At 35.8% G+C, this 23,976-nt stretch overlaps 1 protein-coding gene across 9 annotated transcripts in view; it reads left to right on the top strand.

Moving 5' to 3' along the window:
• The window catches only part of PPHLN1 (periphilin 1), a 65,678-nt gene that overhangs the window by 11,595 nt on the left and 30,107 nt on the right, over window positions 1-23,976 (top strand). For 5 of the 9 annotated variants that reach the window (XM_088165553.1, XM_088165555.1, XM_088165556.1 and 2 more), the window contains 3 exons: window positions 16,592-16,800; window positions 19,960-20,039; window positions 23,108-23,227. In XM_088165553.1, the coding sequence (XP_088021679.1) occupies window positions 16,592-16,800; window positions 19,960-20,039; window positions 23,108-23,227 (409 nt within the window). Of the gene's footprint in view, window positions 1-16,591; window positions 16,843-19,959; window positions 20,040-23,107; window positions 23,228-23,976 lie in introns of all 9 variants that reach the window. The other 4 variants (XM_088165548.1, XM_088165551.1, XM_088165552.1 and 1 more) reach the window with 1 other exon arrangement.

Raw genomic sequence — 23,976 nt, forward strand, 5'->3', positions numbered from 1 at the left:
CCACTCTTTCCTCCTCTCTCCTAACCTTCATAACAAGACAAACATACAAAAAACTACTTCAGTCAGTTCCCAACGTAAATAGTCCTTTTTTCAGTTTACTTTGGAGAGAGAAATTTCCTCTTGTCAGGCCATAGGGACTTCTCCACAAGGAGGGGAAAAAAACCCAGTTCTCTCGTGGCTTCACTTTTCATGATTCACATCTGCCTGGGAAAAGAACTTGCAAATCATGAGGCTCCTCCCTTTTTCACAGCTTTCCCAAAGCTGTGCTTATGGGCCATGTTAAACTTATGGGGTATTTATTTTTAAGAATGAACTGTTGCAAACCAAAAGTTCTCTTCATCTCTCTCTCTGTTCATGCTTTATCTCCAGAAAAAGAGATCCCCTTTTCTCCTCGGGGCGAAGGATTCTCAACACAGATGTTTTGATTAACAGTCTATCAAATGGAACATCTCCAACCCCCATGTCTTTTTCCATGGTTTATAGTAATATTCAGTGAAACATCAGTTCATCCTTACAATCCTACAACTTCTCTCTGAGTCTCTTCTCCTCAGGTGAAACCAGCACTATGGTGTTGGTTGTAATACCATAGAATAACTCCTTGTTACTATATATTTACAGCTATGGTTATTCCATACAAAGGTCAACAGAAGTAAACCAAGTTAGCTATAGATACCTGGCCAGTTGGAAAAATTACTGTTAAACCAGCAGCATTTAAAAAAAAAAAAAAAGACTGCAAGCAGGTCAGAAAAAGCTCAGACAGGGCAAGCCTGACAGGCTTGCTCAAGGCCTTAGTCTTAGGATGTTGTAAATTCAATATGAAGCTGTTAGTAGCAATATCCATACAGGGCCACACAGTTACAGTCGATATCTCTTCCATTGGATGGGATGATTTAGACGTAACATGGATGGGTTATTCTAGAACCTTACCATAAAGGAAATCCTTCATAAATCATAAGGGTCTGTGTAATAGACTTCTTTCAGAACTGCATTCTTGGGGTTAGAAGCAATAATAAAGGGTTTTGAAAAGAAGTGCTTAATAAAAATTTTGGTAAAAGTTTTTCCAACTTTTCCTCTCAATTTGGAAGAATCAGTGTTGTTTAAAGCTGAGTTAAAAAAACAAAAAGGCTGAGAAAACTGAGTTAGTGTCAGGAAGCTTATTGTACACAGAACAAGAGTGGCACCCAGTGGTCAAAAATATTGTCTTAAATGCATCCTGATTTCTTCCTTTCAAAATGTAAGGTTAAAATGTCAGCTCATTTTGTGGAAGATTTTATAAGTGTGTTGCATGGTATATGATAGTCCCATCTGAATATTTATTATATACTTCAGACTATGTAACTGTTAGACAACTGCAATAATGCTGTGGAAGAACTTCATAAGGATCTGTGGTTCAAGTATATTTGAGATTGAATGAAATCCTACTGATTCATTATAGAAATGTAGTAAGCAATCTTGAAAGTAAATTCTTATGATGAGATTGCTAAACATTTGTAGTGTTCCATGTTTGTAATAAACTTAATTACGATTTTTTTGCATATTGCCCACTATTGAGCAATGTAGTGGATCTCAAGGAGGAAATCAAAGTACATTTCATGGTATATATTGTCTCCTGTGGTGAAATGCTAATTACTTTCTATTTCAAAGACATTTTCTCCACAAAATATGATATTAAAAAGATTTTTTTATGCAAAAATGCCTTCTTTTTTGATATGCTTTAAATTATTTAGGTAAGTTCTTTGGAGTACACATAATTTTATTTTTTTTCTTTGAGGAAATAAGAGGTTTAAAATTATTTTAACCAGAAGGATTTTTTTTTTTTTAAAATTTCATGGAACATGGCTAAAGCATAGTGAGAAGCTAGACAATCAGGAGACTTGTATGGTTGATGGGTTTTCATAGTTAGTACAGTGACTATAAATTCATAAAAATAATAGCTGGTTTATTGACAGAAATAATGACTTTCTTGACTATTTTTGAAATTGCAATTAGCAGCTAAAAATGTGCTGTAAGAAGTTGTTATCAATATAATGTTAGCATTTCCTTTTGAGTGTTCATCATTCACATTTTCCTGTTGTGGTTTTTAAAAACATACCTGTCAAAAAGTACTTTCTGATCTCTTACTCTTTGCATTTTTCTTGCTCCTATCTTGATTTGGAGTGCTGAAAAACATTACTTGCGATTCTCCCAAAGTAAAATGCTGCTTATCTGCAATATCATGTGTCCTTAAGTGAGTCCTGTGTGCAGTTTTGGGTACTACAATATGAGAAAAATATTAATCTGTTAGAAAGTGTCCAAAGGAGGGCAACAAAGATGGTGAAAGGCCTTGAGGAGAAGCATTATGTGGAGCAGCTGAGGTAGCTCGGTCTGTTCAGCCTGGAGAAATGGACACCTCGTTGTTGTCTCCAACTTCCTCATGAGAGGAAGAGGAGGGGCAGGCACTGTTCTCTGCTCTGTGGTGACAGTGACAGGACCCAAGAGAATGGCCTGAAGTTGTGTCAGGAGAGGTTTAGGTTGGAAATTAGGAGAAGTTTCTTCACCTAGAGGGTGGTTGGGCACTGGAATAGGCTCCCCAGAGAAGTGGTCACAGCACAGCCTGGCAGAGTTCAAAAACTGTTTGGACAATTCTCAGGCACCATGGTGTAACTCTTGGGGCTGTCCTGTGCAGGGCCAGGCGTTGGGCTTCAGTGATCCCTGTGGGTCTCTTCAAACTCCTCACGTTCTATCATTAGTTAATTCTCTTCAGCTTTGCTGTTGAAGAAACCACCAGTTAGGGATTTTTTGTATTTTTTCCTTTTGTTTCTTCGATGATATTTTGTTGGGGTTTTTTTAAGCTTCTTGCCTTTTTCTTAAAAATAGAACATGCTTGCTTACTTAGCATTTGTAGAGCTGCAGCTTCAGCTGTGATGTGTCTAATGACCAGCAGCAGTTCTCCATGAGTCACAAGAGGATTTCAGAGCTTCTAGCACTTGGCTCACTGTCTTTTTTTTTTGTTCTTGCCTTCCTCCTTATAGGGTTATGCTCCAGTTTCCAAGCAGCTGTCATTTACATGGTAGACATTATCATGTCTGGCACTGAGTGGAGCATTACTATTCCTTCTACATGCTTTTTGAGAGTTTTTAGCCCTGTTTTATACTATGTGTAGTGAACAGCTGTCATCCTGACCATGACTTTTTTTATGGTGAAGATACATATTTTATATGTAAAAATAAAGTAATTCAGAGGATGTGCAGGGCATAGATTTCAAAATGAGTTACCAGGTCTTTATCTCCTAAGGAATTCTGAACTCTAGGAAGTGATGTGAATTTTGTTTTAGCTTGATTTGAAGTGCATTTTGGTTCAAGTGTAATTGGCACATATAAAGAATTGTACATCATAAGTTGGAGGAAGTTTTCTGCACACATTAATGTCTTGGTTGCTGATGCTATGAGAATTGTGAGACTTAGCAGTTCAAAGGAGTAGAGATCAATAAAGATGTGACTTTGGATATTTATCTTGTACTGATGTTGATCATTTCTGGAGCCGTGTTAGTGCTTGTCTTCAGCAATATATTAGGCTCATTTATGCAAAGCACTCATGCAGGTCAGACTTTTAAAAAAGTTTCAGGGAACTATGCTTATATATGTTGAAGGATTCTAGTTTTGCAGTACTTCTCTATGGGCCTCATAGCAATGGGTTTTGCATCCAAGTTCATTTTTATAAGGTCAGATGAACTTTTCAGTGTGAAATGCTTTGGAAGATTGTTAGCTGCTGTTCACTTTAGTCATGCCAAATTTTAATCCTTTTGAGTGCACAGAGCATTACTTCATTCTTTTTCTTTTTTTTTTAACCAACCAAACTGAGTTCACAAGATGTGAAATAGACGAAACTTGGCAAGTTAAGATGGGTAAGACTCATCTTCAAAGAGAAATTACAAAATGACGCACTTGTAAATCCCAGCTACACATGCATTAAATTTGATCCTTAGAATTATCTGAGGCCCAGATTTTTGTAAAATAAGGATTGCCATATTTTTTTAAGTAGACTCCTGAGAAGCAGCTTACATAGGACATTTTTAATATCCCCTCTTCAGTTGTATAGATGAATAATTTTTCCTTTGTTAATGGAGGAAACTTGTTGCTACTATGTATGTTGTTTTCTTTATTGTGTGTTGGGTTTTTCTTCCATGTTCTAAGTGAAATTAGGGAGTAGTCTTAGTAGTCCAGTCTTTAATACTAATGCCTTTGTTCATCAAAAACAGATCTGCTTATTTCCTGGAGTGCTTAGGAAATACTTTGTAATAATTGGAAATGGTGAATTAATTTTGGTGCTACAAATGAGAGAAAACCGTCTGGCAAAATATAGAAACTTAATTGTAAACAGACTTATGAACAATTGAGATTCATCAGTCAGTTCTATGTTTTGTTTTGGAAGTATTTTAAATCAATGGCTTATTGTCTTTCCTCTGAAAAATTTATATGGTTTTCTAAACACTAAACTTGCAATTACCGCTTTAGAGTGGTAAGGCATAATATATCTTGATTTTTCTAGATGCATGCACCTTCACAGTGAGAATGCATTTACTGAAGGCCATGGAGTGAATAGGTAGCAAAATGGGGGATAGAAGCCCAGCAATGTTGGCTTTTTGATCTCTGCTTGAACTACCCTTCTATTTAGTGATTAACCCTTTGTAAGTGCACAAAGTGATAACATGATGTTGTAGAGTTGTGGCCTGAAGATTGTACATTGAAAAGAAAATTCTTCTTTGGTAAGAATGGTTATTTTAAATGAAAACCTTTGATGAGAGAGTCTCCAGATGGAAGTTGCGACTCTTTTCTCATTGAGAGTCCAAATGTGTCATAGGCCAAGGCAATTATCTTTACACTGTCACTGTGCAGTCACCTTTGAATTATGGTGGACAGTTGTTTTTTGGGGTTTTTTCCTCCTCCCCGTATGTATTCTTTAATAAATGGAATAACAAATTATTTAAATTGTATAATATTTTAAAGCAGTGTATTCTTTTGTGGGAGGCCTTTAGGCTTTGGATCTAAACTTTTTTGTGATGTAAACTGATCTGTGTTTTGCTTACAGAAGATGAACTTAGCCAAAGGGATCTATGAGATGGTGCTATAAATGTACATAAGTTTGCTGTTCTGTTGCGGTATTTGATGTCTCTTAAGGGACACCATACAAGAACCTCATTATTTATTAAAAAACATGTGTGGAAGGAAATAAATATGTCAGTCACCCGAAGAAAATGGTCTTGCTTTCAACATAGATAAGCAGAGTTGTAATCGTACTGATTAGCACATGCTTTTTTCTTTTAATGAATAAATAGAATCTCTGCCAGAACATTGAACCTCTCAGGTATTCACATGGCTGAGTAGAGTAGCTTGTTTATTCATACACAAAATTACAGTTTCCTTATAATAGATCATTGTGGTAGATTCGTTATACCTGTCTACAACTCCAGGCAAGGACTTGTCTGTTGAAATCTTTTGCTCAGAAAATCCATTGTGTTAAGCTGCTAGCTAAATTAGTTTATCTTGGCTTATGATAATTTGGAGGGTGGAGGGGGAAAATTAAAACCTTTTGGAAGAAGATAATAGGTAATATACAACTTAAAAGTTGATTCTGGTTTACACTAAATATTTAATGACTTCATATTCAGTTCATGCTTTATGCAGCAGTCTTAGTGATTCACTTGTTGCTACGTTTTCTTTAAGAACTTTTTTGTGCTCCGCTGGATGTAGCTCTTTTATGCTTGTGACAACCAATTTGTTTGCAAACTGAGATTTATGTTTCATAATTTGATTGGCACTACTCAGTAAAAGTTAAATATATCTGATTGTATGCTAGTATTTTATGTTCTGTAGGTCTATAAGTTTTTATTTAGAGTGGATTTTAAGAACTTGAATCTCCTTATGCAAATACCACATAGCATTTTAAAAATGCCCTGTACTGAAGACTTAGTATAATTAAGGACTGTTCAGAAATGTCCACTGTTGCAAGTCAACTGAAAGTAAAAGAGTTTCAATTTGGACAAGTTTGGTTTTATTGCAGTGATGAATATTTCTTCTAATTTAACTTGGAACCCACTGACTGTGTATGTGAACACTGCCTGTTTTCTTAATAGGAATTTTGTCAAACTGAATTTCTTCTGCATATGGGCCCTGTGTGCATATATCTAGAATTATTCTGGAAGCCTCATTCAAAGCAAGACTGCTGTCGTTCCACTTCTGAAATGCTTGTCACTTGAGAATGGTAGCAAAAGGAGAGATTAGTAGACAGGGTTTCAACTGTAGAATTCTTTTGCCCCCATCCTATAATGAAAAAAATATGGGGAGGAGGAAGAAATTGCCCTTATTTTCAACTGGGATGTTTTTACATGTTTTACCTAATTGTGTGGCTAAATTGGAAGGTGAATGTTGCTTTTAGTGGCAGCTAGTTTTAGTTGCTGAGAGATGAATATTTTAAATATTTTTCTTTGCTTAACAATTGACCGTGATGTTTATTGAAGGCTGTCTGATTTTCTTTGCAAAATTTATCTATCCGATGCTAAAAAACAGATTTGCTTTCAGAAATTGCTTACTCGTAATTTTGTTCCTTTTAGAGGGTCTTGCAGAATTCTAATTGATTATGCTGTTTCCATCTCGGGATGAGAGAAAGGAGTTTAAACTATCAAATTAGCAGGACTTGCTTCTACCTGATTTTTTTTTTTTCTCCTGAGCTTGTAAAGAAAAAGTCTCATACAGTAGAGCTGGCCTGCTATATGAAATGTGGAACAGTTCTAAATCTTAGGTTGAACTTCTCTAAAAGCCCTACGAGAAAATTGGGTCAGCTTGTTTTGGAAAGCATAATTATAATAGGTATTTCAGTCTGATTCTGTGTGTATGGTATTTGTTATACTTTGGTTCTTTTAAATGTATCAGTTACATTTAAATACAGCTTCTCTGCTGTGACTCTCAGGCATTGGGAAAAGATAAAGACAGTTATTTATAAACTTTGCAAAGAACATTTTTATATTCTTAAAAATTGTTGTTGAATAAGGAATGGCCAGGTAGTAAATTGAGTTGTACGTATTTATTTGACAAAATTGAAACAAACACACCAAATTTGGTAAAAAAAACAAACCGTGGAAGTCCTCATCATGTCAATTCTCAACTGCAGTCATGTTAATTTGACTTGCTTTTGATCTAAAGCTGTGTTACATTTAAGGATTTGTGGCTTTTTGTGGCTGTTTCCCACTGTAGTTTTTGTAAGGTTTTAAATTGTTGTAAAAATTTGATGTCATCATTATCTTTTTTAACAGGGGCTATTGTGTGAGAACTGTTTACTACAGGTGTTGATGTGTTATGATACACCTATAAGGAAATTTCAGTAGTCTGTGCAAACACGGTTAAAATTTGTAATAGCATGGATTCATTGTTTAAAACTAGGTCGCATCTTGGGAAAATTATGATTTCCTTCTAATAAATGTTGTTTACATATTGCTAATAAACTGTAAGGAGCTCCTCTGTTTGCAATCTATGATAGAGTAACGTGCCTAAAGATAAGATTATGTACCTTTACATTGTAAGATCTCTGTTAACATATCTCTTAAAGGAAGTCTTTGAAAAGTGAGATTGCTTGGTCCACTCTTAAAGCAAGCACTATAGAACATATCAAACCAGCAGGTTAATGCTGGGTTGGGAAATAATGAGGCAAACTCCTGTGGGTAGTGCTTGGTTATTCAAAAAAGTTTCCTAACTACTTTGTTGAAAAACAGCTAGCTACTGAAAGACAGTGGGAGAGGGAAAGAGAAGGGTGTCTCCCTTCGCATCCAGACAACTTCTGTTAGGATGGCATCTAACTAAATCATCTCAATGAAAGCCAATGCATTGGACTGATGAATGTAGGCATGGCTTTTTGAGGTGTACTATCACAGAAGACTTCGACATAATTTTCCTTAGGAAGGTAAATTCTTCTTCATCATCTAGGTTAGGTTCCAAGGAGTTGTTTAATTTGAATATACTAAACATTTTAGATTCAATTTCCATTGAGAGATGGTGGGAATATTAGGATACAGGACAGGAGAGGAAAAGGTTTAGTGTTACTGGTAGTTTAGGCATCCTTTTGTTAAGCATTTTGCTTCAAAAAGAAAATTTTTGGTGTGCCATTTCCATCTACTCTTGTGTTTAGAGTGTTATGATCTACATCTGAGGAAAAGTTCACCAATAAAGCCATTCCATGATCTCATGCTATTAGTGTTATTTTTAAAAGATGATACTATTTTTGCGTGGTAATAAAGTATTCTCAATTAGTCTTGACATTAGTTCATGATATATATTTGCATAACCTTAAAGGTTCTTTCCTTTTACAGAGCTATGAAGTTCTGTAGAACTTGTTTATGAGCTGACAATAAATGCTTTTGTCTGAGTGAAACTGAATATTGATGTCATTACAGACAACAGGGTTGGGTCAGCCAGCTGTGGGAATGTCTTTCCCTTCTGAAGTCTGACTTTTAACAGTTGCATATGTGTTAAATTAAGTAATATCTTATCTAGCCTAGTATGCCTAATTATTTTTGAAAATTATGCTTGAGAGCTTCATTATGAAATTTGGAAATAAAATGGAAAAAATGTTTTAATGTGTTGACGTAAAGAATAACAGAATGATTTGAGTTGGAAGATACCTTCAAAGGTCACCTAGCCAACTCCCTGCACTAAGCAGGGACATCTTCAAGTAGACCAGGTTGCTGAGAGCCCCATCCAGCCTGACCCTGAATGTTTTTCCAGGGATAGGTTTAATAACCTATCTCTCCTATCTCCCCTATCTCTCTGGGCAGCCTGTTCCGGTGTTTCAGCATCCTTGTCATAAACATTTTCTGGTGGAGCCTTTTCTTCTCCAGCCTGAACACCACTAACTTCTAGCAACCCTTCCTCTTAGGTATGTTCCATCCCACTTGATAATTTTTGTTGCTCTCCTTTGTACCTGGTCCAACTGTTCATCCCTGTCTTTCCAGGACTTTGGAGCTGGGTGCAGTGTACCAGGTGGGATCTCGTCAGAGTAGAGTAGATGGGCAAACTAATTCATGTTTGATGAGTTACTAGACTCAGTATGCATTCTACAATATTTATCTGGTTAGATGCAGCTTTTGAAGCATTTTATACAAGGATTATCTAAGTAAGGTGAAAGATTGTGTTAACAGAGGAGACTGAAGTATAAAGCAATGAATTGCCTTCTTTAAAACCTCTTTTCAGCTACTGTTAATTTATTAATACTTACTAAAACTTGTGTGTGTTAAACAGCATTCTGCTTTAAAATTTATCATTGAATTTATATTTATTACTCACAGCCAGTCAGTGTTGCTAGATATGTATGCCTGTTACTTTTAGGGAAAAAAAAAGAGTATTACTTCTTTGAGCCTTATTGATTCTAACTTCAACTGCTCTAGAATTGTGTCAAGGAACCTATTTATCATAATTAATTAAAAGTCATGAATGCAGTAAAGAGACTGATTTTTCCTGCAGTAGAAGTATATTTCCACAGCAGTTTTAACTATCTAAGCAGGTACCCCTGCGGTCCTTCCCCTCTCCCTAGTTCTGTTTCAGGTGTTTGTACATCTCATGTAGTTGGTTCTGTGTGCTAACCCACCACAATGAATTAAATATTTATCTGCCAGTTTTGTTGTCTGAGAGAAAATATCAATGCCAGCTAAGGCACAGAATCGAAATATGGATCCAAGGAAGGTTGCAGAGTTCAGGATTGCAGCAGCACCAGTTTCAATCAGTATAAGCTGTCACGGAGCTCCAAAGTTAACTGTTATTAAATCACTGAAATAACTGAGGGCGTACAAGAGTTGCAAAACGATTTTTAATAAGGAATTTACCCAAGCAGCATAGCTTGCCTATGGGTTAAATATGTTCAAACAAATTATATTTATAATATATAGGAAGTGGCCTACAAAAAGATGCAAGAGATATTCATTTTTATTATAGAGACTGGAAATTGTCATGAAAGTGAAGGGAAAAAGCAAACTGGAAATAAAAAAGATAAAGCTACATGGCTGAATAATTATAAGAGGAAATGTCTAAACTTTCTGGTTTTGAACAAACAATATACCTGACAGGAAGGAATGAGATCACATAGAAAAAAATTCCATTATGTGCAATGTTTTTTTTTTCTTCATATATGTATAATGTCTTTTATTTTGAGAAATCCAGCAGCAGAGGTAGTAGTGTGCTAACTTTACTGGAATTTGCTATGCAGAAGTCCATACCACTATTACAATGCTTTAAGACATATAAGCAAGTAAAACCTATTTGACCTAATTGCTTCAAGTCTCACTTTAATTTAAGAATGAAAACATAGAGATTTGTGAAGCATTTTTCTCTGCATGGGAAAAATTGAGTGTTTTTCTGATTTATAGATCTCATTAAGGGATTTGGAAATAGGAAAAAAAAGTAACTATAGTAAGGGTATTCTCTGTAAATATTACTGACATAAGGCATTACTGCTAACAAACCTGTTCCACAACTTGCTCTTTCCTTTGCAGCTTTTTATTGATAGTGTTAGAAAGTCAACCCCAAGAGTTGATCAAATCAGCATATCCTAGCACTGCTTGTTGCATTCTTCGGTCAATGAACTAATGGCGTTCTGCAGCACACTGATGAAAAGCTTAAGTGCTCTTCCAGCAGCTATTTCATGGTTTCTGGGTTCTTCTATGGAAGGATTTTAAAGACAGCTTTTGGGGAAAAGAGTAGTAGCTTGCTGAACATAAAACTCACTTATGTCCCTAAAATAAAGTGCAAAAGTATTTCTTTCTGGGGCTTACTGTGTATATAAGACAAGTACTTGTCTACATTAAATTGTTTGGCATGTACTAAGTGTGAAGTAAAAGACAAAATAAATTCAAAGCCCTCAAAGAAAAGACACTTTTAGTGTGCTTTGGTACCTCAGGGAAATGTTTTACAACGCTTTCCTGTTGCTGGTCTCTGCCTGAAGCAGGACAGCAGTAAAAGTGCAAGCACTTACTTAGGAATCTCTGTCCATTAGAACTTTGTCTAGAGGCTAAAATGGTGATCAGTTTCTCTGGTGTGTTGGGGCATTAGGAAAAAAAAAAAAGTATGTAAAGTACCATATTGTGTTTCCCGGCTTTTTTCCGATTGCGAAGGTTGTATTGAGATAGAAGATTTCAGTTGTTTCCATTTTGAATTAAGTCTGTTTAGCACTTGATTTAGCTGCTACTGTGTAGAGTCATAAAATGGGAGAGGTTTATTCCCTGAGCTAGTTGTCTGAACTGTTTTACTCTTCTGGGGTGATAGGCTGCTCAGAGTGCAGATGTAAATACTGTAGCTGTTTATAGAAGCTAATTTGGTCCATCACTTTAAGCACATACTCCCTCTGGAACTTAAGACCTGTGTATTGTTTTCTATTTCAGAGAAATTGGAGGGCCTTACTAAGCCCTTGTATTTAAAAAGAAGAAAAACCAAGGTCACATGCGTTTGAACACAGCTATTTTGTCTAATTTGATCTTAATTTGTCTAAATAATATATTTTGTCTTTACTCTGCAACGAATTTTTTAAAGCGGCTTGCTCTTAATTCTTTGGTACTTAAATCTGTGTTTTTGTGGACTCTTTGTTACTTTGTTTCTCTGTCCTTACCTGTGATTGACCATAATTTCTCCATGTCAGATAATAAAGAGTTTTGGTTTAAATATACTTCTATTATGTAGGCTTATCTTGCAGCAAGTCTAATGGTGCATTATCAATGACAGTGAAAAGGAGAAGGGTACTAAGGAGAAAGAACAATGTAGTGGGATTTCCAGTGCCATCAAAGTGCATAGCTTTACTATTCAATTAAAGGTCATAGAAGCATTTCTGTCTAATGTTGCTATAATCAGATTGTCTTGTTTTTTATTTTCTTACCTTTTGTGACATCCTGAGGTGGTGGTAGGGAGAGAGGAGTTGAGTAGCTTTCTGTCCTGGGGTACAATGCAAAAATGTGTATTCTATCACCATCTGTTAAAATGTGGGAGGGGTGGTGATCCTTATCTCTGTGGGACATATCCTCTGCTGATGTGCCATCTGATAAGATCAGGGGGATGATCATCGTTGTCTTTTCACAACCCATCCTTCCTCCAGAAGATATCTTCTGTTAATGGGCCATTAAGTCCTATTGTGTGACTGATAAGATTACATCATCCCATTGGGAGATGCCCCAGCCAGGGGCAGGAGCCAAGCCTTTCCTACCTAGATAAAAAACTGGGGTTTGGGACCCGAAGGCAGCCCCTTCCATGGGATCCCAGAGGAAAGTTGGACCTTTTCCACATCATTGCTGGACCTTCAGAGGAAAGTGCACCTTCTACAGGAGCACTGCTTCACCTGAATCACATCTGTCATCCAGGAGGACTGCAGCCACCATTTAATGGGACTGCTACCAACACCCTGACTGACAGGATGTCAGGTTGTATTTCTGACTGTGTTGGTGGTTGTTTCTTTTATATTATTGCATGTATTTTATTTTTTCTCTTTTCTCCTATTAAATTGTATTACTGACTTGGAGTCTCGCACTGGTTTTACTTTCAAACCAACACACTTTCATACTGTGTGAGGTGGACAAATGGCATCAGTGTGGAGATTCAGTGTTTACTTATGATAACTTCAGAAGTACTGCATGCAGCATAAAAATCATGAAACATTTATACATTTTCAGATTTTTTTGTACATTTGATATTTTTGGGTATCCTTTTATCCTTGAAACAGAGTTTCATAATGCTATTTCCTCTTTCCTTCATCGAAAAAGCTGTTAATGAGATTGTGCTGGCTGGTCCTAATTATGTTAATTTCATTTAGAGCAAAATGCAGATGTCACAAGTGCTCTAGTTACTTGCTTAGTCATAAAATGTTGAATAGCAGTTGTCAATAAGAAATCATGTCATCATTTCAGGTGTTCAAATGAAAGCCGTTGGAACCAGATGCAATTTCTTCTATCTATGACGGTGTAATTCACTGTATTATTTTAGCTTAGGATAACCCTGCATAATGATCTTTGGGTAATAACAAGAGATTATAACAAATCTCCAAAGCAGGACCTGAGTAAGTTGTTGATTTGTTGCACAACTGTGTATTGTGTAATTTGTAAAGAAATATAATGAGTTTTGAGAGAGGGGTGGCTGGAATCTTGCACCACCTATGTTTACTTTGAAGATGTTAAAAGTGGAAGTGTTCTTGCCTCTTTTTTTAGAGGCTAGGGATGTTGTGTATTTTATTAAATATTTTCTACATCATCTGGTTCATATTGGTAGTTCTTGCAATGTCCTAAAAAGGCAGGTGAAAGGAATTTTAGTTTAACTTTTCCTCCCTCCCTTGCGTCTGTGTTATGAGACAAAAAAAGTATATTCAGCTAAGGATTCAATTCAGATCTTGACTGTTTTATCTCTTTGCACTGAAGTCTGGTGTTGCAGAAGCTATTTATAGCTCCTTCAATTTATTTATAAAAGTGTGAGTTCTTTCTAGGCAACGTTAGTAATTAAGCACAAGCCTGTAAATGGAGTGTTTAATCCCTTTGGCAATAGCAGTAATCTTTCTCAGGTGGAAGGGATCATGCAAACATCACTGGCTTTTTTATCTAGGTTATAGACAGCACTCACCTGTGAATTACTGGAAGACCCTCCTGTTTCTGTTCCACAGCAATATGCTTGTTTTCTTGCCAGAGTTCAGCTCAGTGTCAAAAATGAGAGTTATGTTCACTGTGGCTGGACCATAATGTAGATTAATGTTCTAGTTGCAAAGTTGAATGTAATGGGATGTAGAAGTCCCAGAGAGTTGTGATCATGAAGTATTGTAGGCTGTTGCCCAGTAGCACAAATTCAATGAGGGTGATCCAAGAGTCCTCTTACATTAAAGCTTTTTCCTTTATTGCATGTGATGTGCTATTTGTACCCAAGTATCTGTCTATTACTGGGCATTTCACATCCAGGGAGTTACCTTTAAGTACTCTTAAGAGATAAACCTGACTCACTGTTTTGTGTTAATCTTTGTTTCACAGAGCTTAAGCTATACCATTGTGTTGTTTCTGATCCGTAGCCAACTGAAAATTTCCCCAGTGTTGTATTCCCTAGGTTTTCTGTTATGCAGAAAGTCATACCTTCATCTGTTCTCTAGTTGTGTTTTATCCTTGAGGAAACTGGAACTGATGGTGAACTGAAGTAACTGTCAGGCTGGAGCTCTTCCCCCAGCTGCCCTTGGTGAATGGTATATCACAGTGTGGCTGTTTCTGTAACATTTCAGAAGCTCCTCCAAGACTGTCAGCTTTAGTGAGAACTTAACGGTCAGGTTTCATCGAGGTTAACAGTGATACTGCTTCCTGTTGCAACACTACTGAGAGAACAAATTGTGCTTTTAGGATTAAGATATGAATTATGAACACAAAATCCAAAGATTTGATGGATGCTGTATAAAAGGGATTAATTCTCTGTTTATTGTTAAGGGCAGTAGCTCTATTTTAAAGTTTATTTTGCATCTCTACTAAATATTGTCCCTGCTCAATAAACCTTTTGAGTATGTGTTGGAATCTGAAGCATATGCTTAACTGCTTTGCTGAATTGGGGCCTTCATTACCAAATTGCAGGTGTATGTTAGCTTAAGTCTTTAAGGAAAAAAATAACCGTAAAACAATACTTTCTTTGTTCTGTTCAGCGTGTTACATTAATGGAAAACATCAGAAGTGCTGTTCTGTTGCTGTGCTGTCCCAAACAGATTTAATATAGTTAATGGCTTGAATGTTCTGTATGAGATATGGTCCAGTTAAGAATTAACACGGAGTGATGAAATAAAAATTCAAAAACTGAAAGTGAGATTCTATTTTAGGGTGCATAATATTATTGCACAATGTGGCTTTCAAATGTTTTCCTGTTTAAAAGTGCATTTCAATTATATTTTTAAAAATTCTTAGGTAGATATTAGAGCATTTATTATATTTGTGCAATAGCTGCGGCTCTGTAAACATTACTGTAATAAACTGCTCTGTATATGAGGGTTTAATAACGTGGTCATAAAAGTTTTACACACAAAAGCGGTGTACTGGTCTGCCAGACAGTTTATGCTTTAAAAATAAATAACAGTATTTAAAGAGAGCGATTAAGATAGAAATGGAAGAGAAAGTGGGCTGTGCCTAACTGATTCCTGATAAATATTTGATCAATATGTTCTTTAATAAATAAGTAACCCTCTACTTAGCTAGAAAAAGTAGTTCAGTGCTGAGTTAATCTAATATTCTTCAAGCACACTTCATGCCTGTTGCTCCATGAAAGTCACGCATATAATGAAGATGTGCCTGCCATGTTAAAAGTAAACGTGTGCTGTGTAAACACATCAGTATCACAGGGTTTTTGTTCTGTGGTGCTACCTGTGAAGCTTCTGTAGCCCAAGACACCTTTGCACATGGAAATCCTTTGTTATCTGTTACAAATACGGGCCTGTGCCATGCTGTGGGAATTGCACATCTTCTTCTCCACTAACATAAAATTAGTGATAGGTACATTGTGCTAAATGGGACCACTCTCATGATAAATGAGATTTTTGTGAGACATTCCCCTATTTAAAATACTGGACTCTGATGCGAAATAGGAAAGGACATACATTCTGATTTACTAGAAATGTTGTGAAATCTTGGAGATTTCTATGAAGAAGCTGAGAAGTACTTGCTACTCTTACCAGTGCATCTTATGACCAAAGCAAAAGTGACAAGTCAAGATTCAGTTGCCTCATATGTCCTTTAACTATGAGATTCTTTAGGACAAGTGCGAAATGATCCTAGGGGATTTTTTCCACCTTTGCACTTATATGTACATTATGTGATTTACAAATAACCAACACATTGGTGCTGTGGTCTGGAGTAACAATATTTAAATTTAGTATCAAATTTAGTATTGGTGCTTGTTAAATTATGGTTTTAAATCAGTTGGGTTTGTGACATTTTACATTAAAGTTCAAAATAAATATTGTGTCTTGTGAGAAACATATTTAGGAGATATAAGTAGTCATATTTTCATTCAAGAGTTGACCTTGAGTGGATTCATAGGCGAGAGAATAGGTATTCTGCAGTTCTGTCTTTGCTGGATATAAGCTGAAATCTCTCAGTGATATTTCATGTAGCAAAGTGTGTGAAATCAGAGGAATATAGTCTCTTGAAAATAAGAGAAAAACATAGCTGAAAAATGCCAAATAGTGTAAGCAATATTTGCATATGCATTTTTAGCTATTGTAAATTACAGCTTAATTTCCAGAGTAAGTGTACTGAATTGGAAATAAATTGTGAGAGCTCTAATTTTGTCAATGTCTTTTTCTTACATTTTAGCTGTATTATCAAGAAATAGAAAGGAATTAGCTTCTAGCAATGAAGTACCTCAAAGGAAATCTGAAAAAATTATGTTTTTTAAAAGCTTTTTTTACTTGTTTTTCATTCCTTGCCTAGTACTCTTAAAAACAGTGAGGATTTTGGATGTGTTCTGCAGATGACAGTTAACCTCTTTGTGTTTGCCAAGCATGAACTGTTGCCGTTGTATATGTGCTGTTCCATAAACGTTGGAAGGATAACCAAGTGACTTGTATTTTTCTTTTGTCTTCCAAGGGATGTCAGAGATGGCTTCAGAAGAAAAAGCTTCTATTCTTCTCATTATGTGAGAGATCGATCCCCTCACAAGAGGGACTCTCCTTTCTTCAGGGAATCGCCAGGGAGCCGAAGGGATTCTCCGCACAGCAGATCTGGCTCTAGTGTCAGCAGCAGGAGCTACTCTCCTGAAAGAAGCAAAGCCTATCCTTTCCACCAGCATAGCAGAAGTATGTCATCTTTACATAAAAGAAATGTTTCTTCTCAGCAAGGTAATGCTGGATTAATGATGTGAACTGGTTAGTGAGGTGAAACTGCAGCTCACTGTATCAGCCTTTTTTCCTTACATGCTCTTTTTGAAATGGGAAAAGCTGACATTTTGTACTGTCTATGTGCTGTCTGCTCTGGTTGTTTCATTGTACTCTCTGTTCCCTTATGTATTCCATGTGGGAGATGGTAGGTGTTATTTTGGTATCCGGTCTAGACTGACTGTAGGAGTTTCAGCTGCACAGCTGAAACTAGTATTTTATATTCTTTTTAACATCAGCTCCTGTTACTTCTTTTTCTGCTTCATTGGATTCCCTGACAAGAAAGTTTGCTTCATCTACAGCAGATGAAGACATTTCTTCCTGCAAACAGAATAAAACAAGGATTTAAAAAATGGAGAAATGAAAGTACCTACTTCTACTTGTTGCATTTTCTCCAAATTTTACTAGGCTTTGGAAACTTCCTGTTTTTTAGCGAATCATCTGTTTTAAAAATATTTGAGGTTTCATATTTAAATTATTTTGGTGGAAAAAAAAGAAATTGCTTTTTTAGTATACTACAATCTTAGCCACTCTATTTGTGCAACTTATGTAAATTGATCCAATTTGATTTCCTTTTCCACAAATGCTTTCTAGTGAGCTATGCAAACCTATGCATTTTGGCAGCTTTTAAAAAAATGAATTAGATTTTTTTTTTTTTTTACTCACTAAGAAGGCATGTTGTGTTTCCAGAGTGACACTTCTTGTCAAAAAAGATCTTTGTAGTTTAGTTAATATTGTTTAAATATTGAGGAATAATTTCAGTCCTTGCAGAGTAGAGTTGGTCTTTCTATTTGGGCATTACAGTGTTTTTAACATTTTATAGCAATACTTAGTGAACATAAATTCTTCTATGTGTAGGAGAGGAAGAAAAGATAATTAATTATCTAGAAGCTTGTAATTACTAGGGGCAGGAAAACAATGTGAGAAACCATACAAAATTTTGGAATGTTTCACTTTTTTTTTTAAATTTTGACTTTAATCATATATGTATATACTATATATAGAATGACTCTGACAGTAGTGGAGATGGTGATGTAGAACCAGATACGTTCACAAGCCAGAAAAGATGCTGATCAAGAGAGAAGCTTACATCTAGTCTACGGGTGTTGATATTTTCTCTCATTTGCCTGGTGAAATACCTTTCCCAATCACCTTTAGATAAGTTTTAAGAGACAAGCTGAGTTGTACACTGGACTATTTCTTTATTCCTTTCCCTGGAAAGGAGGACTACTAAAATGTCCCTCTAGATGACTGAATTGAAATACCTATTTGCAAGATATAAATGGTTTAAATAATAGTTTTAGAATAATTTTTGAATGTGTTTTGCCTTAGGTAAGCTCGTGTATTGCATCAAGGAGGATGCGATATTGCAAAAGAAGCATCACGTGAGACATCTCATATGCCAGCATTTAAATGGATTTACAACATGCAAAGTAGATACTATTTCACGTGGAATTTGTCATCTTTCTGAAATACTATAATGCTATTTAAAATCATGCTATCTGAATTGGTTTGGCCACATGACTTCCACTGAAGAAGGAGTATCTCCTGCTCTACATTAGGATAAATACAGAATTTAAACAAAGAAAAGTGCAGGGACATGAAGAAGCTTGGTAAAGGGAGGGAAAGGGCTAATGGGAAGGGCAAGCATTTATGTGTGATGGGAGAGCACGGAGAGAAGCAGAATGGCATTCCTTCATGGGCCAAGGCAGTAAGGGGTCAGGAGAATGGTATGCTGAGGAAATGCAAGAAAGCAAATACTGGTACTTGGAGAGTGTCATGTTTAATTACATGTTGGGCTTTGGGGCTCAAAATAGCCACACGCATTCTGAACAAAATGGCCTAATAATGTCTTCTAATTAAATGGTGTATTTTCACTTTGCTTAACTGCCATTTGTATCAATTAATTTCATCTCTTCAGGTGCAAGCATATAATCCGTTCAACTGAGATAATCTTTAAAGAATCCAGTCTGACAAAGGAGGCATGTGGGAGGCAGAGTTAGAGTAATCCACGAATTTAAAAGGAGGTGGCTCATCTACCGGTTTGAAAAGCAGATATCACAGGAACGAAACTTGTGTTACTTAGTGGTGACAAGGGAGATGTTCTGTGCTTTGTTGCTCATTAAATTAAATCCATATTTAAAGCCATAATGAACAATCAAATTTATAGTTCTACAAAAATGATTTCTATACCAATTTTCATAACTCTTTGATAGATTTTTAAATTAATCCCTTTAATTTTATTTATAAAAATTTAATGGAAGCCAAGGTAAGTTTACATTACCTTGGCTTCTTTGTGATCAGTCAGCTGTTTCCCAGTGAGTGTGAATAGTCTGGTTAATTTAGGCCTACCAACAACATTTGGTTTTTGCACTTACCTTTTCCAGACCTCTTAAATGTAATCTGTGGACCACACCTTGAAAACTAGTAGTTTACACTGCAACCAGTTCTGTTGCTGTGGGCTGCCTGTAACTGGTCTGTGGCAAAACTGTGCACAGATTGTGATTAACACTGTGAGTTTTATTTGACATTTGCTAATATTAACTTCTGTAAGAAAGACAGTGATCTTACAAGAAGCATCTACTCTGTGGCTGATACAATACAGGACTGTTTCCTGTGGCAGGTCTTTTCAACATACTGAGCCTGCTAAACTAGTTCATGCACTACCTGGTTACCTTGAGTGTTTGACTGGTGTCTGATATTTCAACTTTTTGTATTATTGCAGGAATATTAAAAAGTGAAATCACATATCGTGTCTTGAGCACTGCTAGGGACAGTGGCTCCACCACCTCCCTGAACAACTGTTCCAAAGCTTAACCACTCCTTCAGTGAAAAGATTCTTCCTGATGTTCAGCCTGAGCCTTCCCTAGCACAGCTCGAGGCCATTTCCTCTTGTCAGTAGTTGCCTGGGAGAAGACTCCCAACTCCCATCTTGCTACAGCCTCCTGTCAAGTAGTTGTTGAGGGTGATATGGTTCATGTCTGACATGACAAAATTTCACTGCAATTTTTCTAAGCCAGTAAGCATATTTGCAATATATATCTTTAATTTCTCAGTCATTATTTTTTTTCTTAATTGTAGGTAAAGAGAGGACAGTTCAGTCACTGAAAACGTCAAGAGATGCATCACCTTCAGGGTCCACAGCAGTACCTTCATCAAAGGTGAATTTTCTTTTTGAGTACTTCACACCATAGTTTTAGATGGCTCATTGTTCTATTTTTTTCCTCAGTTGGAAGGAGATACTGCATACACCTGTAAAAGTGCATATTCTTTACAATACTACTTCCTATTCCTTACAATAGGAATAGGACTTGGTCTTAGAGCTGTGTCGTTGTGAGTATGTTGGTATTACCACTCATTTTGACACAGACACACCTGCCATGTTATTCAATGGGGAAAAAAATAGGCTTTGGTTGTGCTTTGTCATTCTAAGTACTTATCTCTTACACATCTTTTTTAGAGCTGCTGTGCCAGCTGATTGCCATTCTCCTTAAGTGGGGAGGCAAGTGATGTAAATAGGGAAAATATGATAAAAGCTATATGCACAAGTTATACTGATTTGGATCATAAAATATACTTTATGATTAGTTCACTTACTTTGTTTATAGACTTAGCACACCACAGCTTAATATCAAATGCTTACTTAATACACACCTTTGAGAACAAGGAGGCATTGCAAAATCTCTTGCATTTTTGTTAATATGTAGTGTGAGCTTGAACTGTGTATTCTGTAAGTATTGTGGTTTCTTCTTCAGTCAGGTCTGATCTATGCTGTATTGGTTTCTTGCCATCAGTTTACAAGTATCTGCTGGCAGTGGCTATCCACTTGATATAGGCTATGCAAAATGAAACTTTGTTTGATGGAAATCATTTCTCCAGACAGTGTGCATATTTATTGAATATGCATCAACTGCAGAAATGGAAATATTTCCATGACTGTTTATTGATTTTTCTCTTGAGTCTCCAAATCTGCTTATAATGTAACTGCCCTGTGTCAGTGGAGCCTTTTGGAATCAGCCTCTTGACTGGAAGTGCTCTGAGCAGTTAAGTTACTCAAGTGCTTCACTGACTCAGAAGTAGCGACAGAAGTAGTCTTGGCAAAACATGAATATCTCCAGAACCAGAATCTTACAATTTATCAAGGCTTGAGAAATTAGTTATATTCTATATAATAGTGATTAAAGGAGATTATTTTCAACACTCTAAGTTATAATTTAACTTTGAAATTATTACAAAGGTGTATGTTTCCATAACAATAACTCTTTTCACTGTAATATCTATTTGTAAAATAAAAAGGTATTTTTATCTATAATTATTTTTTGCATATTCTTACGTGTGAATTAATGCATGTTGATGTTACCTGATCTTAGCCACCTGTTTGACTATGGCATGAAATCTTCTGTTTTTCTTTATTAGTTGTATGGACTGTAAGCCTTGGAGGCTGTTTCCAGCGTAGAGCAAAAGGCAGATGTGTGAGACGAGGACAGCTGCTGAGCAAAGTGACAGGCTTTTGCTTTTCTGTGTTATTGATGAGATAAAAAAATAATAAAAAAAAGAGACTTCTGGTTTTTTGGGGGGGAGGAAGGCAATTTAGTTTTATGAGATCTATTAGGTTGGTTGTTTCTTGCAAGTTTGCATCCTAAATAGCTGCTGCTATTTTCAGCTGGAAAATATATTCCTGTTCTGTCTCTTCAGCTGAAGTGTACCTGTGCAAATACCATTCCTTTATTCCATAAAATTAACTCGGGATTTAATAAGTATTTATCAATATTCAACATATCAATATTTAATCTATAGAATTAAATTTAGTGAGATTAAATTTAACAGATTTTTTTTTCTGTATTCCAGTAGATATTAGTTAATTTCTTTTATGGTTTGTAGAAATATAGCAGGTCATGTGAGATGGTCTATGAATTATATTACTCCTTTCTTTTAAGAGCCCTCTTAATATCCCTGCATAATGAACTTTGTCACCTCCTGACTTCACTGGTCGTGATTCTTTAATTTGCAGTTATAATAAACAGGGATTCCTATTGTAACATCGTGTTGCACTTCTCGTCTGGATTCAGACAAATGTCGTGTCCTTATGACACAGAATCCTAGAAGTGTTCTGTGAATTACATGTATATGCCATGCTACAGTACTTAGCTATTTGGATAATACTTTGCTTGAGGTGTGCATAAAAGATGTGAAGACAAAGGAGTTTTGATACTGGCCATTTATGTAACTTAGAATGAACTCATGATAAGAGGCAGAGTGTTGGTTTCTTTCGTTTGGGATTTCGTTTGCTTTTTTTTACCTGTTTGCAGAGATGGAACAGGCATTGGGTAGAAATTGTTTCAGAAATTGTAGAATTGTTAGAAATTGTTAGAAACGGTAGAATTTTTGTATCTCTTTTTCAGATACCCATCTTAGTATTGCAGTTTTTAATGCTAGAGTGATAGAGATTCTCTGGATGCTTCTATACATACAGTTGATTTAAGTTAAATATCTGCATAGTGGTAACAAGACTTATAAACTAGCTGTTCTTAAACTGATATTTGTCGTTGTCTGTTTGCTTCTGTGACAGTAAAGGCCAAATAATATTCTTAGAGAGAAATCAATTTTTACATGTTATTTATGTGAGAATTTCTACTTGAAGAAGTAGATTTAAAAGAACATAGAACCATGACTGATTCTATTATAAATGATTAGTATTCCCCCAAATAAAAAATAATGAAATTCAATGGAACCAACTGTGATCACTTAGTGTGTATAAACCTTTTTTTTTTGTCCCTAATTAGCTCAGGTTTTATATCCTGCCTGGTATTTAACAGTTTATTTGAAATTTTTTGCGATCTTTTATGTCTGAAAATCACACTGAATTATTAGTTCACTCCACTCTTGTATCTGACTTCTTTCAATGCCCAACAGGTCTCAAAATTGTTTTCTGTTATCTCTGACCTGTGAATTTAATAAACCTTATTCAGAAAGTATAGTGATTCTGTAGTTGTCCACTGACCTTCATTGATTTATCTTTTTTTCTTCTCTTGTTTCTTTATTATCTGCTCTCTGCCCACCCCCTTTTCTTTTTAAAGAAATTGGACATCATATAAAATAATTTCAACTTTTGAATTTTCTATTTTAAAATACTTTAAGTATTGGAATAACTGTTTATTTTAATTTTGAAGATTTTTGCCATGTGTAAGTGTATTTCATGTTAAACCTTGACTATAATGTTTTTGTACAGGCCTTGGAGAAGAGCAGCAGACTATCAGAAAAGGAACTTGCAGAAGCTGCAAGCAAGTGGGCAGCTGAAAAGTCAGAGAAAGCCGAGGAAAGCAATTTACCTGAAATAACAGAATATGATGTAAGATAGGATTATTAATCCACTAATTTCAAAGTCTTACAGCAATAGGCTCTTGCTTTTCTGTACTCTTCATAAAGGCACATTTTGTAACTTAATCCTGAATTTTTCTGCCTTTGCTATTAAATATTTGTTGAAAGGGAATGAGAGGGAGACTAAAACCTTGCAATTTATTTTGAAAAAATACACAAAGCCACAGTCCATTTTGTTAGTATGATTTGAATTGATGTTGAGCTACGACTGACACAATAAAGTTTCAGCTCTCCCAAGCATTCTCCAATGAGTTCTTGTAGTAATGTAGGTCTGTATGCCTACTGAGCTCCTTAAATTAGGAGGGAGCTTGGGAGGCAAAACATGAGTGTACATGTAAAACATAAGACTTGAGGAGAGAAACTCTGATTTGTTGTGTTCTGTTTCAAGCTGTGTCAGCCTACCATGTCATGCATTCTTTTTCAGAAAGCAGTCCTCCATTAAATTAAAAATAAAGCTTACCTTGTTACTGCAGTGGGTATATTTTTTATTTTCCCCAGAATCCTTATTTCATTATTAATCAATGTTAATTATTTGCCAATTTATCCCCTTTTGTTTTCACCCCTCCTTGTCTTATACTCCTGGGTGTATTGAAGTGTGATTCTAGCTCTTCTCAGTCATTTGTTATACTGCTTTTGGATAGGATGTCTTTTTTGGGTTCTGTAATGTTAGTGGAAAATGTATTCTTCATTTAAAACAACCCAAATATTATGTAATTTAAA

Source organism: Sturnus vulgaris, chromosome 5, assembly GCF_052056855.1.
Source record: "Sturnus vulgaris isolate bStuVul1 chromosome 5, bStuVul1.hap1, whole genome shotgun sequence".
NCBI classification, from domain to species: domain Eukaryota; kingdom Metazoa; phylum Chordata; class Aves; order Passeriformes; family Sturnidae; genus Sturnus; species Sturnus vulgaris.